A 19,549-nucleotide genomic window follows, 5' to 3' on the forward strand; every position below is an offset into this window, starting at 1 on the left:
AAGAGGACACAGACTCAAGCTGTGCAAGGGGAGGTTTAAGCTTGATGTTAGGAAGAAGTTCTTCATAGAAAGAGTGATTGACCATTGGAATGGGCAACCCAGGGAGGTGGTGGAGTCACCATCCCTGGAGGTGTTTAGGAGGAGACTGGATGGGGTGCTTGGTGCTACAGTTTAGTTGATTCTATAGTGGTGGGTGATAGGTTGGACTTGATCTCAAAGGTCTTTTCCAACCTGGTAAATTCTATTCTATTCTAAAAATTTATGGAGCCTAGAGATTTGCTGGTGAAGTTACTGCTACAGTGAAACCCTAGAGTGACTAGCATGCACGACAGCTCCTTTCTCTACATAAAATCAGTACCTTTTTCAGGGGCTATTAAAAAATTCAATTATGTTACTGGTAAACTTTACTGTACTGCTACATCAGCACCAGCAGGTGAAAAGTTGGTACTTCCTTGGCTTTCCTAACAAAGCTTTTAATCTAGACATGGCAAATGCTGGAAAGAAAACCAGAGACTTTTTTAGTTCAGTATATGAACTCGGGACTTGAGGGAGCTTTGGAAAGTATCTACAGGAAAACTGCTTTACATTTCAGTACAGGAGAAAACAGGCTCTCGGTTTCACCTGAAATTGAAGGTAATAGGTAGAAAAGAGGTAGAGTTCTGCACATCTACCAACAGCTCCCATGGAAGTATCTTACACATACAAAGGTGAAAAAGAGGCCAGTGCTCAGCATTTCTCTTTTACCCAGTGGAACTGAACTCTAAATGGAAACCTGCAAAAGCAGTTGAAACATACCATGCACTTCTGTAACCTCTACCTTCTTACAGAGGTAAAGAGAATTTTTGTTTTTACAGAAATCACAAATTTAGTTCTCATAAAAATAATGTTATTTTTCAATGGATCTTACCTCTCCATCTTCAGTAAAGACTATTTTTGTGTTGACTTTAAACTTCTTCTTCAAGATTTTTTTGGCTTCTTGGGTTTTAGTGGGTTTTTTCTTCGTCTTTGATTTTGATGCATTCTGTACAAAATAAAGGGAAATTTCTTATCAATTTTTTTCCTTAGTCAGAGTATATGCTTCCAAGTTTCTTAAAAACAGTTAATGTAATTCCTGTAACATATAAGCAAGAGTAATTTCCAATAAAAGGACATTTTGCACTGAAGAGTTTTAAGCAGCTTGTATCATGCAGAACTTCTGTTCTGATAACAATTCAGCATAACTTCAATCTTGGCAGCAGTGGGACACCTGGTTGATTCAAATCTCACTCACTTTTTTGGGACAAGGACACTAGATTTGCCATCCTACAGTGTTAGCAAGCCTCATCTGACAAGAAATCCAGAGTAACTGACTGAAGCTATTAGCTACGGCTGATCAGATACCACTTTCATCTCACTTTGTCATCACATTGTCCTCAGGCAATGCACTAGTTTGAGTTGCATGAGTAAACGGTGGGGAGCCCTGCAAGAGCTTTCCTATTTCATAACTCCTGTCCCTTGCAGCCCCATCATAATGCAGAACATCAGTGCCAGGAGATGTTTAGAAAATTTACTATTAAATAACATTTAGAATCACAAAAGCTAAGAGCATAAAAGTTAAGAGAAGAAAAGTTGCAGTGAAACAAAGTCATGAAGGCACCAGGGAAACTAGTCAGCAGAGATGGTGAAATCCAGACATTACCACTGTTTCCAACAGGTTGAGGTTGCACTTTCCTGGCTACTTCTGAGAAACCAGCACTGATCAGAAAAAACCCAAGTGTTATCAGAAAAGTGGTATCCCTGTATAAAACACACTGCTATTGAAATCATATTTCTTTTTCTGGTTGCACTCCAGCTGTTAGAAAGAAGAGGTGAAGATGTCACTTCTATTTTTGACAGAGATTGAGGAACTATCTAGAGTATTTTCACATTTTGGAGATAGCATGCAACTCTGGGAGGACTGTTTTAATTACTGCCATAAAACACAGGGGAAAGCAAAATGTCACATTCACAGATGGCCTGCATGGGTTTCACAGAGCCACCCATCTGGTGGCAACATCATAGAAGCAAAGAATGTGAAGATTCCCAACCACGAGCACTTCTGAGAGCTCTCCTTCCAGGAATGAAGGCCCTATGTGTCCAGACACAATACACAGAGGACATTTTAAGCAATAATTGCCATTGCAGAAAGTATTTTATAGCAAAAGGTACCCCAAGAGGAATACATGGAGACTCAACAGAAGACGACCCACAACTCATGCATCATGCTGTAAAGACTGTAAAGCTCTACTACTCAGGAAAACAGTGCCTGAAAAACAGTCACTACACTGTTTAAGCTTCCAATAAATAACAGAAAGTGGTCACAGCAACTGGAGAGAAAAGGGGAGAGCTGAATTTCTTTCTCTCTCGTTTCTATTTCAGTCATTTTAATCATGTTCCAAGCTCTATATCAAATCCACTATAAAAAGGAAGCAAAAAAAAAAATTAACTCAGAAAGTCACTGTCATTATGGTTAGCACACTAATGCCCTGAAAAATGAACTATCAAAGAGAAAAATTACAGTCTTCCTAACAGGAGAAATAGTTTGTGACAGCTACTGCACTGTGTTATCAAGTAATGACCATATCTATTATAGAAAAATGCGACTGTAGCAGCACTTACATTCTCTGTATTGTCACACCACTATCATTGTGCAGCAACTACTACTTAAGCACACCTTCAACAGCTCAGAAGGCTGCACTTTACCTTCACTCCTCCTGCTTATCCTACAAACAGAAATTGGGCAAAATTCTGTATAAAACTCTTGCCCTGTGTGACCGCTTCAGGCTGTGCCTTTAAGAAAGGGACAGTTACTAGAACACTCTGGCTGAATGTTTTGGTGGAAGAATGAAAAACAAAGATATTCTAAAGGAATTTCATTGGTAGATTGGTAGAAGGCAACTTTAAATTTTAGTTCAGGTTGATTCTCAGTCAGTTCAGTCTGTCTTTTTCAGTCTGTCTGTTTCAGTCTCCCTCTGAGCAACAGCTGTGCTGGATGGAGTTGACCTTAAATTAACTGAACTAACAGATAAGAAACTAATTCTGGCATACACTTTGAGCTAACAGAATTTCCTCCTTAATAATTACCTTTCTCTCTCTCTCTAATCCTTTTTGGGAAAAAAGGGAAGTAGGGGGAGAAGGGGGTACAGGGCGGGGGACCCTCCTGGCTGGAGGAGGGAAAGGTTATTCTGTATTGCATTCTTTGCTGTATATTTCTCCATATATTGTAAATACTGTATATTGTGTATATTCACAGTATCACGGTATCACCAAGGTTGGAAGAGACCTCGAGGATCATCGAGTCCAACCTGTCACCACAGACCCATGACTAAACCATGGCACCAAGTGCCACGTCCAATCCCCTCTTGAACACCTCCAGGGACAGTGACTCCACCACCTCCCTGGGCAGCACATTCCAATGATGAACGACTCGCTCGGTGAAGAACTTTCTCCTCACCTCGAACCTAAACTTCCCCTGGCACAGCTTGAGACTGTGTCCTCTTGTTCTGGTGCTGGTTGTCTGGGAGAAGAGACCAACCCCTTCCGGGCTACAACCACCTTTCAGGTAGTTGCAGAGGGCAATGAGGTCACCCCTGAGTCTCCTCTTCTCCAGGCTAAACAATCCCAGCTCCCTCAGCCTCTCCTCACAGGGCTTGTGCTCAAGGCCTCTCCCCAGCCTTGTTGCCCTTCTCTGGACACGTTCAAGTGTCTCAATGTCCTTCCTAAACTGAGGGGCTCAGAACTGGACACAGGACTCAAGGCATGGCCTAACCAATGTAGAGTACAGGGGCACAATGACTTCCCTGCTCCTGCTGGCCACACCATTCCTAATGCAGGCCAGGATGCCATTGGCCTTCTTGGCCACCTGGGTACACTGCTCGCTCATGTTTAGGCAGTTGTCAACCAGCACCCCCAGGTCCCTCTCTGTTTGGCAGCTCTCCAGCCACTCTGACCCCAGCCTGTAGCTCTGCATGGGATTGCCGTAGCCAAAGTGCAGCACCCGGCACTTGGACTTGTTAAATGACCTCCCAAAGGATTCTGCCCATCTGTCCACTCGGTCGAGGTCCCTCTGCAGAGCCCTTCCACCCTCTAACTGACCAACATCTGCTCCTAACTTGGTGTCATCTGCAAACTTGCTGATGACTGACTCAATCCCCTCATCCAGACCATCAATGAAGATGTTAAAGAGGACGGGGCATCATCTGCATCTCATCCTGCTTGTAAATATAGCTTATATTCATTTCCGCTTCTCCGACTGAGTTAGCCGTGGTTTCTTTGTGGGGGGGGAGAACTGAACTTTCTCTCACCACCACACCCTGAAATATGGACTACCTAGTAAAACAACAGGAATTATCCAGAGGAAGAATTTAGTACTTCAGGGTGGTAGGATGATACTCCTCACTACCACAGTATTTTCTTTCACCTGCTGCTTTTGTTTCATTGGGGTTTTATCTTATCTTAATTTTTATGGTCTTTCACTTCTGCACTGGCAGTTTCACATTGTTAGCAGTCTAATATGCTGATGGTAAACAAAAAGGTGACTGAATATTTCAAACTGGTTAGATGTTTTGGTTTCAAAAATAGGGTCTCCTGGCTATGGAACACAAATATCCAACAGGCTGGTTTTCCATGCATTCCCAGGCAGTATTTCCAGCTGTACCCTATTCCCTCTCCCTCCTCTGTGTGACTTTGAGAAGTATTTTGATGATGCAAAGTAGCATAGAAAGAAAATGGGAAAGGACAACAGTTTCAAACAGAGAGGATACAAATGGGAAGCTGAATTCCTTCATTATACACCTAAAAAGCATAGTGTAAGATCAGCCTGTGAATCATGCAGCACTATGAGATTAGGACTTTTACAAAGCCAGGGAAGAACATCACTATAAAACTCTATGTATCCCACAGATAATTCAACTGTGATTTTTATTAGGATGCTTTCATTGCATCAAGGCTCCACTGAACCTCAGCCAGTGTGTCCTGAGTGACTGTCACAGACTAAGACCATATGGGCTCAGATAACAAAATATTACGACCACAGATGTAGACATAATTTTACTGCCTACATGACTTCACTGTTCAGCAATGGAAGCAGGGCCACTCAAGAGAGAAGTTAGATGGGTTAGTGTGGTGGTTTACGACACGGACTCCCTGTCCCAAGTGTTCCAGAAGAGTCAGGCAGGTCAGCCACGGGGCATATACAGCCCTGGGGCTACCATGAGGTCCCATAAATGCTGCTTTGTTCCTCTCCTGGGAGCCTCTCACATTTTTCAGGAGTCTCTATATAGTCCTAAAGACTCTATCTCCAGTCACCCAAATGTCTCCCTTCACATGCCTCCAGTAATGTTTTTCAGACCATCAGCTCCTCATGTCTCAAAAGCCTCTCCCTGTATCTCCTTGCCCCAGTGGCTGTTTCTCTCTCTTGAACATATCTGAGCTAAAAGTTCCTCTAACTGGCTGCAGTCTTGTTGCAGGATGGGTTGTGAACATTCATCCCAGCTCATGGTCTACTCCCCCACCCATGCTGGGACTTTCATTCTGGGTCCCTCACCCAAATAGCTAACACCCTCATCCAAATTTCTAATGCCACCATCTGTCTTTGCTTTGACCTGACACTTGAACAGCTGCATTGAAGTATCAATTTACCATCAAGCAGGAGTCTGATTCATCCATTGCAAAGAATCATGTTTACAAATATCTGAAGGGTGGGTGTCAAGAAAGGGCCAGTCTCATCTCAGTGGTGCTGTGTGATAGGGCAAGGAGCAACAGACAACAAACACAGGAAGTTCCACCTCAACATGAGGAAAAACTTCTTCACTATAAGGACAACAGAACACTGGAACAAGCTGCTCAGAAAGCTTGTGGAGTCTACTTCTCTAGAGATGTTGAAGACACATCAGGTTCCTTCCCAAGGTGATCCTGCTTTGGCAGGGAGGCTGGAATCAATTCCAAAGGTTCCTTCCAACCTCTACCATTCTACAATGATCACAGAATCACAGAATCATTCCAGTTGAAAAAGACCTTTAAGATCATCATGTCCAACCACTATGTAACACCAATGCACAGCAGACCTCAGACTTTCCTCATCTGCTGTGTTAATCTCTATTTCTCTGCTTTTTCAAGCCATTCTGCTTAATCATTTCAAATTTTCTCCTTTTCTACTACTAGAAGACACTTGACAATTCATGAGCAGGAGGTTGGAATTTTACACATGTTCTCCATGGTTTCATCTCTTTTCTTCACACTGACCTCACCATACTAACAGATACCACCAGCTGCTGGAGGCTGTCAAAAATGTTCCTCCATCCATTAACCTCAACCTCAACTGTGGCAGGAGCAACGATTTCTCTTTAACTGCTCAGTAAACAGCTGAAATCTGGGGTCACAGGCTTTAAGGGCAGAAGCACTGTCACATCAGCAGACATGAGTGAATGGAGGGTTTCTGCTGACAACCAGACCTTGTCTCTAATGCCAGAGCAAGCCATAAGCCTGGGCATTTTAAGGTGAGCCAACAGGGCATAGCAGCTCCTCATGCTGACTGGCATGCCAGATGGAAAAAAGAAGGGCTTTCTTCCTCTTTGTGCTGTCAAGAACGTACAGACAGAGTTTTTATTTGGTGGCACAATGAAACTTTCAGAAGATTGAGTTTCCCCCAAGCACTAGTGTGAAACAGCCTAACTACCAAGCATTTAGCCTCAACCCCCAGAATTTCCCAAACTCAGATTACAAGGCTTTGATTACCTACAGTGGAGATAAAGAGAGAAATTTTCACTCCTTCTGACAAATATCTAACCACAGAAGCAGCAGTGAGATGCAAACTTCACACCTCACACATAATTATAAAACATAAGAAGGAAAACATCAAAAGAAGCAAATTACCCAGACTTCAAAGTTCAGTTTGTATTACTTCAAGCAGCTAAAATACTGCCAACATCGGAAAGCTTCCTTGGCTCAACAAGCCATCTGTTTCCACTGAGTACAAGGGACCAGAGAAGCATGACCACAAGGAGATGTATGGATGCTGCTTTCCTGTGTGGTCTGTGATAGCTAGGTGATCTCTATTTCCAGCCCACTCCTCTGCAATGACAGCTACTTCAGCCCTTCCTAATTCCTTCTGTCATGGACACTAGAATAAGCCAAAGCCTCTGAGATGCAGTGGAACAAAGTTAAGTTCTTCAAAGCATCCCTCCACTTCCACAACACAACTGCCCCAGACCTTGCTAGGAAAACAAGCTTCTTTTGTTAGCACATCATGGGTGTGTTTTCTTAATGTAAATCAAGTGAGACAAATTCTGCTGGGCAATCCATTCCAGTGCCATATCACTGTTTGCTTCTCTGTGAACTTTTTGAAGTACTTCAGTAGAGCACCAAAATCAACCTGATCTTGAACGTTTCAAGTGATGGCTTCAACTGGCTGAATGGACTGATGAAGTTCTGGGTGGTTTTGGGGTGTTTCTTCTTCTGTGTGTGGGTGTTTGTGTTATTTTGGTTTTTTTTCAACTATCAGCTCGTGGCTTGGACCACAACACTCTGTGCTGGGTTAGGAACTGGCTGGAGGGCTGAGCCCAGAGAGTGGTGGTGAATGGTGCCACATCCAGCTGGCAGCCAGTCAACAGTGGCGTCCCCCAGGGATCAGTGCTGGGCCCCACCCTCTTTAACATCTTCATTGAAGATCTGGATGAGGGGATTGAGACAGTCATCAGCAAATTTGCAGATAACACCAAGTTGGGAGCAGATGTTGGCCAGTTAGAGGGTGGAAGGGCTCTGCAGAGGGACCTCGACCAATTGGACAGATGGGCAGAGTCCAATGGGATGGCATTCAACAAGTCCAAGTGCCGAGTGCTGCACTTTGGCTACGGCAATCCCATGCAGAGCTACAGGCTGGGGTCAGAGTGGCTGGAGAGCTCCCAAACAGAGAGGGACCTGGGGGTGCTGGTTGACAGCCACCTAAACATGAGCCAGCAGTGTGCCCAGGTGGCCAAGAAGGCCTATGGCATCCTGGCCTGTATTAGGAATAGTGTGGCCAGCAGGGAAGTCATTGTGCCTCTATTCTCTGCATTGGTTAGGCCACACCTTGAATACTGTGTCCAGTTCTGGGCCCCTCAGTTTAAGAAGGACATCGAGACACTTGAACCTGTCCAGAGAAGGGCAACAAGGCTGGGGAGAGGCCTTGAGCACAAGCCCTATGAGGAGAGGCTGAGGGAGCTGGGATTGTTTAACCTGCAGAAGAGGAGGCTCAGGGGTGAGCTCATTGCCCTCTACAACTACCTGAAAGGTGGCTGTAGCCAGGAAGGGGTTGGTCTCTTCTCCCAGGCAACCAGCACCAGAACAAGGGGACAGAGTCTCAAGCTGTGCCAGGGGAAGTTTAGGTTCGAGGTGAGGAGAAAGTTCTTCACCGAGCGAGTCATTCATCATTGGAATGTGCTGCCCAGGGAGGTGGTGGAGTCACTGTCCCTGGAGGTGTTCAAGAGGGGATTGGACGTGGCACTTGCTGTCATGGTCTAGTCATGAGGTCTGTGGTGACGGGTTGGACTCGATGATCTTTGAGGTCTCTTCCAACCTTGGTGATACTGTGATCACCATGCAAGACTTGCAAGCAAAATACTGGGGAGGGGGGGAACACAAAGTCAAAATTATTGGTTGGTAATTTGCTACACAATATTGCAGTTTGAACAGGGAAATTTTGGACAGCTAAATTACTTGCTGTATCTACGCATTATTCACTTTCTAAACTTATTTAAAGCATGTTGATGTTGAGAGAGACCATTCTCCAGAATAGAACAACCTACACAGAGAACTGAAAATGGCTTTTGTGGTAACGATTGTGAAGATAAGAATAAATCTAGGTTGGTATTAAAAAGAAAAACAGTACTCTCAGCATACAGAATAGCATAGAGACTAATGCTTTCAAAATCACAGCAACAGGGCAAAAGACACGGAGGGAGTAAGAAAAGCTTCTAACAAGTAGTATTCATTGTTGTTAATCATGTTAGGCACAAAGACCACAAGGCCAGCAGTCGCCCACACTACCATATCCATTTAAAGTGCCCTTCAGAGCAAAGAAACCGCAAGTGATACAAGAAACCATAATAAAGGCATCCTGGCCTGTATCAAGAATAGCGTGGCCAGCAGGAGCAGTGAAGTCATTCTGCCCCTGCACTCAGCACTGGTCAGGACACACCTTGAGTACTGTGCCCAGTTCTGGGCCCCTCAATTTATGAAAGATGTTGACTTGCTGGAACATATCCAGAGAAGGGCAATGAAGCTTGTGAGAGGTCTCGAGCACAAGCCCTATGAGGAGAGGCTGAGGGAGCTGGGGTTGCTTAGCCTGGAGAAGAGGAGGCTCAGAGGAGACCTTATTGCGGTCTACAACTACCTGAAGGGAGGTTGTAGACAGAAGGGGGAAGTTGGTCTCTTCACCAGAACAAGACACAGTCTCAAACTGCACCAGGGGAAGTTTAGGCTCGAGGTGAGGAGAAAGTTCCTCACAGAAAGTGTGACTGGTCATTGGAATGTGCTGCCTAGGGAGGCGGTGGAGTCACCATCCCTGGAGGTGTTCAAAAAGGGATTGGACATGGCACTTGAAGCCATAGTTTAAGAGTCATGAGGTCTTGGGTTACAGGTTGGACTTGATGATCTTTGAGGTCTTTTCCAACCTTATTGATTCTATGATTCTCCATCTTGCTATGAAAAATGTCTCTATTTAATGCACTGGATGACAGAACATTTCAGTACAGCTACTGCATTAGCCTGAAAATCTCCATGACTTGCAAGCAAAAGCAGCAACAACCTCCTTTTCTAAAGCATTAGGCCTTTGGCAACACAAGGTCATGATTGCTCATGCAGTTTATGTAAAAGCAAAGTGTAAAAGAGAATAGTGAACTACTTCACATATTTCTAGACAACAAGTAAATTAAGTTGTAATTAAGTATGCCTGGCTAAAGGAAGATAAAGATATTTCAGAAGACTGTAATTCAAAACCAAAGATATTAACCCAGCTTTCATTTATTCTTGGGATTATTAAGGTTGGTAGAAAAATATATTTTAAAGAAACATGTAGAAGCTAAAACATCATAATAACAAGTCACAGGCTGCCTCAAAGTGAAAATATACAAGTATACAATAATGGTTAATACCACTGGTAACTGCAGTGCCAGACCAAGACATAAAATGTTTCCATTGCAAGGTGATGCAGCAGACACCACAATCTTCCTCTGGCAAAATCCAGTACTCCCACAGTCAAGGGAAGCAGATGAACTGTTACAGTTATCCTAAAATGAGGATTCCATCTTAGTAAATAAACAAGTATTCTTCATACAGTGTCAAGCAACAAACAAAACCTATGGTTTTGTTGACTGCCCTTTCTTTTTTTTGTTCCAGCTCTTCCCTTTTTGCAAGCCAGAAAAAGCCAGGCTGAAGATGCTATTTCCAGCAAACAAGTAAGAGCATGAACATGTCTTGGATACTGAACTGAATTACAGAATACTTCAAGCTTAGCCATCTTCTGTCTGTCCCTTTCAAAGAAAAACTAAAACAAGCAAAACAAACCCAAAACAATCAACCAATCCAACAAACCCAGACCCCCTAACACATTTATGTAGAGCTGAGCACACCTGTTTTGCACCTTTTGTTCTATTGCAGATCTGCAACAATAATGTTGAGATCCAGCAGCTAATCCCCCACTAATATTTGACATGAAACAAGGCCCCCACTCAAAATGGGGGTGAAGGGAGACAAGCAGGAAGAGGAGGGGAGGGTTGCATTGCTTCAGATGAAAAGAATCCTTAAGTCCTTCAGGTGTGCTACATTCTGGAGCATGTAATTTTTCAGTCTCCAGAAGAATTAGAATTGCTCTTTCTCTCCCAGGCTGCACTTAATTAAATTGAAATACTCAGAGAAATGTAATCACTAAATGATACAGCAAGAAGGCAATGAATTGAAAATTTGGAGCTTTTTTAGTTAACAAAGACCCTTTTCTTTTTCCCTTTTTTTTTTTTTTTGAATGTGACTACTTCCTAGACACAGTTAGTAAAAAAATGTTTCTGCACAATCATTAAGGCAGACAAGGCTTAAACAAATGTCATAGCATCATTAAAATTATAGCTTAAAAATACTGTTAGGTCAAAAGGGGAGGTGAGAAGACCACATTTTCATGTTTTCTTTTGTCAAGGTTGAATACATTTTACCATGTGTGAGCACTGTGACATTCCTTTCTCCCTCAAAAGTCACCACCCATGACCCCAGGAACACAACAGCAGCCAAGGCTGAAGCTTCTTAGAACATTTTGTTTGCTACATTCTCCTGATCTGCCATCAGAAAATAACAAAAAAGTTGCTTTGCAAAGACAAATAGGTGTGTTTATCTTGGCACTCTTTTTAACTTGTTGTGCATCTGCTAAAACCACAAACTGCTCCCATTTAACTACCCCACCACCATGATAGCCTTCACAGGCTATGACCACAAAAAGCACAGACTGCATATTTTTGAACACTCAAAATTCACTTTTGTTCACTTGAGCAGTCTAAGTTTCTCAGCAGTAGATTAGAGTGATAGCCATCACTACTGTTTAATAATGTTTATTTCATCATTAGATTGACATAAATGACGTGCTCCTTCCCCTTTAGAGGCCTATAAACACATTTCTCTCAAAACAGAAGAGCCTACACAAGTTAACAGCACTTACCTGGCCTCTACCTGTATAGCTGAACACAGTGATTTAGAGGGCAGGGGACAATGGTGACAAGCTCCTGCCTGACATGGCAGATGTGTCTCACCAGTAACACCCCCACCCTACCAGATGCCCTTGCAAAGCGGGTATGGGGTCCTACAGGAGGTATCAACTAATAATCAGCAAGATGGTTCACCCAGGCCAGAAGTGCCACCAAGGCTAAGTGGCCCTAGACCATTCATCAAAACTGATTCCATAAAGTAAAGCAGACAGGTCATTGGCATGAGTGATTCCCTTCTGAAGAGGGCCCAGTATGCAGACCAGACCCAATTCATAGGGAAGTCTGCTACTTCCCTGGACACCAGGTAAAGGACATGACAAGAAAACTTCCTACCCTCATGAGCCCTTCAGATTGTTACCCACTTTTGGTTTCTCAAGTGGGGAGGTGCTCACAAGAAGTCCAAAAAACAATTAAGGGAGAATTCAGTACCTTGGGGCAACTGGTTAAGGGATCAGGAGCACAATTCATGTTCTCCATCCTTCCAGCTGCAGGGATTGATGAGTGAATTAACAGAAGGAGTCAGCAGATCAATTCCTGGCTGTAAGCCCAGTGTAACCATCAGGGCTTTGGGTTTTTCAGTCCCAAGTTGGTATACACAACACCAGGCCTGCTGGCAACAGATGGGATGCCCCAAGATCCTTCTAGCAGGGCTAATGACCCAGAATCCAAGGGAAGTCCAAGGAGGCCAGTATCATATTAGGATTCTGCTACAGACCACCCATCAGGGCAGAGCGGCAGATGAAACATTCAGTAAGCAGCTGGAAGTCTCACAATTGCTTGCCTGTGCTCCTGTGGGGGACTTCAACTTCCCAAATGTACTTGGAAATACAACTCAGCAGAGAGAGAACAGTCCCAGAGGTTCCTAGTGCATTGAAGATAACTTCCTTATGCAGCTGTGCTTGTTGTCTGTCTGGACTTTAGTAAAGCCTTTCCCCACTGTTTCCCACACTGTTTCCCACAGCATTCTCCTGGAGAAACTGGCAGCTCATGGCCTGGATGGGCATACATTTGGTAAAAGCCTGGCTGCATGGCTGGGCTCAAATGCTTGTGGTGAATGGAGTTAAACCCAGTCAGCAGCTGCTCGCTCATGAGTGCTGTTGCCCAGGGCTCAGTACTGGGGCCAGCCCTGTTTAACATCTTTATCAATGATTTGGATAAAGCCATGTCCCAGGTTACACCCATCCTTCATGGGGGCTGAAAAGAACCCAGGCCCCAGGTGGACAAAAGAAATCTGACACAGGTGGGCAGAGAGAGAGAGATTTGTTTTTTCCCCCTCCCAGAAGGAGGGCTCCCCCTGGGTCAGAGGTATATTCCACTCCTCCTTTGTGTCCAACAAGCCTGTTTAAGGAGAAACACCTCTTAGCTCTTTTCCTTGCCTCACCTGCTTGAAGGAGGTCATCTGCTGCTGCTGTTTCCTGCACTCACCTTGTGGCAGTCCTACCTCCATGCTGCAACCCATTTGCATCAAGAGAATCCAGTGCCAGCTGGGCCTGGTTTTGTACATTCTTTACACTATTTACCACTGTAACCCTACCTGTTACTGCAATATATATATTGCTTTAAAATTACCTTCTTTGCTTCCAAACCAATTCCAGACCATTTTCTTTCATGATTTTACCTTTCCTTTCTCCTGCTTAATTCACTTTTACCTTACTGGGAAAAAGGGAGAGGAAATAAAAATCTGTTCTTTGGGGGCTTTTGGACTCCAGGTAAAGCCTTAAACCACCACAGGCCATCAGGTGCACCCTCAGCAAGTTTGCAGACAACAGCAAGCTGGGTGTAAGTGTTGGTCTACTTGAGGGTATGGAGGCACTGCAGAGGAATCTAGACAGACTAGATCAATGGGCCAAGATCACTGTATGAGTTTCAGTAAGGCCAAACGCCAGGTTCTGGACTTTGGCCACAACGACGCCCAGCAGTGCTGCGGGCTTGGAAAGGAGTAGCTGAAAAACTGTCCAACAGACAGGGACCTGGAGGTGCTGGTTGACAGCTGGCTGAATATGAGCCCAGATGGCCAAGAGGGCAAATGATATCCTAGCTTGTATCAGGAAGACAGGGGCCAGTAGGACCAGTCAAGTGGGTATACCCCTGTACTCAGCACTGGTAAAGTGGCACCTCAAGTGCCTATCTCAGAACCACATCAGGGCCTCCTCCACAATCCCATGCACCAAACAAACAGCGCAGCATGAGAGACCCAGATGGGGTGACAGTGGCAGCACAGCAAGCAGGAGAAAAACATGCCACAGGAGAAAAACAAAAGTGGGGGATGAGAGGAGTGGAAGGGCTCTTTTCTCACAAGAGAGCCAAGAAGAATACAGCCATTTTTTTCCAACAAAATGTCAATCGAGGATAATATGGAAAGGCAAATTCTTTCTTGTTAATTCTTCACAGTTCAAGACTGACAGAGAAGCCACAACAATAGCACTCATTGAAAAATACATCATGCCTATTATTATTCTTCTTCAAAAAAGGTTGAGTCCATGAATTCAATGCAAACTAAAAATGCTGCAAGAAGAGGTCTTGTAGTTCCTGTGTGTTGCTTCTTCAAAAACTCTCATTGCTGCCCTTCACTACCATAGGTCTTTTCCCAAGCCTGAGAAATACTGCTTCAAGGATTTAAAATTGGCTGCAGATTGTATTCTGCTACTTTTCGCTCCCTGGGTCACACAAGCACTCCTACAGTCTCAAGGAAGGGAGCAGAGCTGGCAAAGGAGAGGCACACAGCCTTTTCAGTAGCAGCCAGCTATCAACTCAGTACACAAAGCACATAAAGCAATTGTGTTCTCCAAATCAAGTAAATCATGATGAGAAAAATACTGGAGAGTCCAACATCCATTTGAACCAGCACAGGCAACAGGACTGAATCAGTCTATTAGGGTGTTGCTTTTGTTCCTCTAAAGAAATGCCCTGGGCCAAATGGCAAAACTACTTCCAAAAAGGATGCATACCAGGAGTTTAATAACTGTAAGCAAAGCCATCAACATTAACCTCAGAGCATTAGCAACTACTTATCTTAGGGCTCCAAAAGTGTCTGCAGTTTAAATCTGCCTTCCCATACATTTTTAAACCTTTTGCCTTTGAGTTGAAAGCCTTCACATCTCCTTTCTTTGCAGAAGCCAACTTCTAGCAAGTGGTCAAATTTATACGAACGTTTATATTCTGTAGTATCATAGTATCAGTCAGGGTTGGAAGGGACCACAAGGATCATCTAGTTCCAACCCCCCTGCCATGGGCAGGGACACCCCACACTAGATCAGGCTGGCCACAGCCTCAGCCAGCCTGCTCTTAAACATCTCCAGGGTTGGGGCCTCAACCACCTCCCTGGACAACCCATTCCAGGGCTTCACCACTCTCATGATGAAGAACCTCTTCCTCACATCCGGCCTGAATCTCCCCACCTCCAGCTTCATTCCATTCCCCCTAGTCCTATCACTACCTGAGATCCTGAGAAGTCCTTCCCCAGCCTTTCTGTAGGCCCCCTTCAGATACTAGAAGGCCACAATTAGGTCACCTCGGAGCCTTCTCTTCTCCAGACTGCACAGCCCCAACTCCTTCAGTCTGTCCTCATAGGAGAGGTGCTCCAGCCCTCTGATCATCCTCGTAGCCCTTCTCTGGACACGTTCCAGCACGTCCATATCCCTCTTGTAATAGGGGCTCCAGAACTGGAGGCAGTACTCCAGGTGGGGTAAGAATTTTCAGTCTGTTTTTTAAAAGATGTTTTTGAAATCATACATATCTCTGACTCCAGCAGAAGCAATTAGAAGTTTTCAATTGCTTCAGCAGCCTATATGCAGATAAGTCTAAACTCTGCTAAATTCCCAGTGCTTAATTGTGTGAGAGTTAAGAAGACTTTAAAAACAAACTGTAAGTCTCAGATCAAATTTACAAATGAAGGATGCACTGTATGGCCACAGTGCCCTGGTCCCAAATACCTCTCCCTCAGAGCTTATGCTTTCAACACTTTTCATACAACTCAGTCTAGAATGCCCCACAGATAAAGGGGTGTACTCACAAAGGTGATGAAGTTTCATTTAAAAATACATGTTACTATTGTTTCGGTCCCTCTCACTCCTCAAGACTTCTGCGGTGGTTTGTCGGAAGTTTTCACAGTTTAGTGATTTTTTGACTGATGAAAATGACAGACTGATGAAAAAAAGCAAAACATTTACCTAAAAATACTCTCAGTTGCCAGGATACAATGATCAAAGTGTAGTAGGCTGGTATGCTGAAGTACACTACACCAAGATTTCCTCTGTTGCTTCTGAAGCAGCAGCGAAGGTGGACAAATCATTATCATGTCACACAGTTAGGAAAATGTGTAGGTTTCAAAAAGCCTCCTCAATTTATTGTTCTTTTCCATTAAAAACATGGCAATTACATGTAAAAATTCAGCACAGAGGTCCTCATGGTAAAACATTAAGGCAGGATTTAGACTTGTATATACAGAGGAGAGGACTAGAATCACAGAATGTATCTAGCTGAAAGAAACCCTCAAGATCATCCAGTCCAATCTTCAACCCAGCAATGAAGGGTCAACACTAAACCGTATTTCCACTCAACTTTTGTTGATAAATGTTGTTTCAGGCTAAAGTTTCCCACAAAAACCATTTACACAACACTCTGACTTACAAAATCACAGAAAACACCCAATTGGAAGAGATCTCAAGATCATCCAGTCCAACACTCAAAGGGTTAATATTAAACCATCTCCCTAATCACCTGATCCACATGCTGCTTAAACACCTACATGGATGGCTACTCCACCTCTGCCCTGGGAAGACCATTTCAATATTTGAGAATCCTCTCTGTGAATAAGTATTTCCTAATATCCAGACTAAACCTCCCCTGCTGCAGGTTGTAACCATTTTCTCTGGTCCTGTCACTTGCCATCAAGGAAAAGAGGCTGGCTCCCTCCCCGCTCCAGCCTCTCTTCAGGTAGTTGTAGAGAGCAATGAGTTCTTGCCTCAGCCTCATCTTCTCCAGACTGAATAACCCCAACTCCTTCAGACAATCCTCATAGGCCATCTGCTCCAGGCCCCTCAAAAGCCTCCTTGCTCTTCTCTGGACACACTCCAGCACCTCAATGTCCTTCCTATAGTGAGGGGCCCTGAACTGAACACAGTGCTTGAGGTGTGGTCTCACCAGTGCTGAGTACAGAGATTTAGACCTTTAGACCAACTCCCTGTTCCTGCCGGCCACAGTGAAATTCTGGTGTAGATCACAACAGGAGAATAATAACCTCAATATGGGGAGCAGGAATAGAGAAAAGAGAGAACTCCTATCACCAGCTTCAAAAACACATAGTAACTGTGAGAAGGTAGAGAGAGGGTCACAAGTCAAGCTATTTTGAAGGATGCAATAAAGAATCCCTCAGCAACAAACGATAATTTTATATTAGCAACTTTAAGAACATAAGTAGAGATAGTGTTACAAGTATCTGAGCTTTAACTTTGAACACAATAAAAACTAAATGAAAGGTAGACATTAAAAGGGGGCAATGTATAGTCCACAAATTTTATGTATCTCACTTTGAAGTCTGAATTCTCAGAGGCTGCCTTCTTAAGACATCTGGCCAAACTACTCAGAAAGAAGGTCAAAAGCAAGTCTGATGGATAATATGGGGGGGTTGGTCTCTTCTCCCAGGCAACCAGCACCAGAACAAGAGTCTCAAGCTGCTCCAGAGGAATTTTAGGCTTGAGGTGAGGAGAAAGTTCTTCACAGAGAGAGTTGTTAGCCGTTGGAATGTGCTGCCCAGGGAGGTGGTGGAGTCACCATCCCTGGAGGTGTTCAAGAGGGGACTGGACGTGGCACTTGGTGCCAAGGTCTAGTAGTCATGAGGTCTTGGGTGACAGGTTGGACTTGATGATCTTTGAGGTCTTTTCCAACCTTATTGATTCTATGATTCTATTCTATGATTAAAAAGACAGAAATCTGAAAAGGGACATTTCATCTCCGTCAGGCATCAGATGTAGAACCAATGCGTCTACGGAATTTATAAACCTTAGGACCAAACATGTCTGATTCAACAATCAATGAATTTGGAAGTTGATTACTTAACCAAACTGCTGTCTTCAGAAACATTAGGGCTTAATATTTCTAAAAAGCAATTAAAAGAGCAATCCAAATTAGATGCAACATTGGGTTACAATACTGAACCAAAAAGGACCACTTTCCCCCCCTCTTTAAACCAGTTCCACTTCTATACTAGAAATTATTCTCTATCCTCCATGTCACAAAGATCTCACACAGGCAAGATGATGACCTCTACTGACCTTTAAAACACAGACCATTTATTTTCCGTCTGCATTAATGTTTGTTCCTTGTGTTTGAACAGAATTGTTCCAGTGACCACGCTATGAAATTATGCACATACATAAGATCCTGCAGCAAGCCAGTTCTGAATCAACTCTCTTTTGATTCAGCTATCAACTTCTTGTACTTTAGTAAGCCATAGAGTAAAGGTTAATTAATACTTTCCCACCTTAATTCTATGCAATTTGAGGTGGGAGACAAAACCTGAGATTACAATCTGGCTCTGTGTCTTCAGGTAGGTGTGGTGGGCTTTTACATATTCATTTAAAATATCAGCAACTACAAATGTAGCAACTTTTATCACAGCAGATATGTATTTTTACAAACAGATTTATGCCTCGCTATATTCAGTACTAAGAGTATTGTAGCAGTTTTAGGCTATGCCTTTAAATTTTTTTTCACAGATCCTGAACAGGGAAAAACTTAATTCCCATCCTTATAATTCACAGAATGTAGTCTTCCGAGAAAGTTCCCTAAATTGAGAACTCCTCTCTTGGCACATATCACTTGGCTAGACTTCACTGCACTTCTCTAGCACCACAGAATTATCCCATTTGAGCCTTAGCTAAGCTCCTGGGCACACAAACTTTAAATAAAGAAGTAAACTGGAGCCACCAGGCATGCCAAAAAACCAAAACAGCCCGGAGCTGGTAACACATTAGGGACACAGAAGCTTACCGTCAGCACAACTGGGCTACTGCAATCTAATCATGCCCTCCAGCTTTGCCCCATGTTTATTCTCACTCTGTGAGATGGAAAAGCTCACCTAACTCAGCTGGAGCAGCTGGTGTAGGGAAAAGTCTGGGACTTGGAAAAGTAACTTGAAAGAGATGAGAGAAAAGTATAAGAAAGAAAAAGTATGTTAAGTCTTTTCCAGCCTTATTGATTCTATGATTCTAAGTGTGTTTAGATCTAGGAATCTACTATTTTTAATTAAAAACCCAAAACAACACACAAACAAGCAAGCCACCACCCCTCAACAAAAAAAAATCAAAGCAAAACAGAACCAAGCAAACAAATACCACCAGCAAAAACACATACAAAATAAAAAGGAGTTACTGGCAGTTCTGTGGGCTGACCTGTTGATCCCATTGCCATCTCACTAGAGGCTCCATCAACAAAAAGTCTGGATAGGCAGCACAAGAGAAGAGAGGAAGTACTCATCTTTTAGAGGGAGAAGGGGAAATAAATAGTTTCTGAAGCACTTTCAAGAGAATGCACAGGAGATGACATTTGCTCAATTAAGAATAATCTGTCTGAAAGTCAAGACTTCTCAGAAAGTGAGAAATGCTTCCAATTTTGATTTCAAGTGTGTTCACCTTGTGCCAGGAGCCACTCATTGATCATGGCTGGAAAAATCCCAAATACCATTTACCCAGAAAGTGCAGGACTCCAGAATGCAAAGGCAGCTGAAAAGTCTTAACTGCAGAGAAAAAGTTAGGGGAAGTAAGGAAATCGTGAGAAATGGGAGATCAACTGCCAATGTGGAAAATGGA

General features: G+C 43.5%; 1 protein-coding gene across 1 annotated transcript in view; it reads right to left on the reverse strand.

The window, feature by feature from the left end:
• DDX10 (DEAD-box helicase 10) overlaps positions 1-19,549 on the reverse strand; it is a 211,764-nt gene that overhangs the window by 86,444 nt on the left and 105,771 nt on the right. Inside the window, exon 14 of the mRNA XM_068144608.1 lies at positions 908-1,021. Coding sequence (XP_068000709.1) covers positions 908-1,021 — 114 coding nt within the window. The remainder of the gene's footprint in view (positions 1-907; positions 1,022-19,549) is intronic.

This window comes from Melanerpes formicivorus, unplaced genomic scaffold, assembly GCF_026170545.1.
Source record: "Melanerpes formicivorus ecotype bairdi unplaced genomic scaffold, bMelFor1.0.p_v2 SCAF_1, whole genome shotgun sequence".
Classification (NCBI taxonomy): domain Eukaryota; kingdom Metazoa; phylum Chordata; class Aves; order Piciformes; family Picidae; genus Melanerpes; species Melanerpes formicivorus.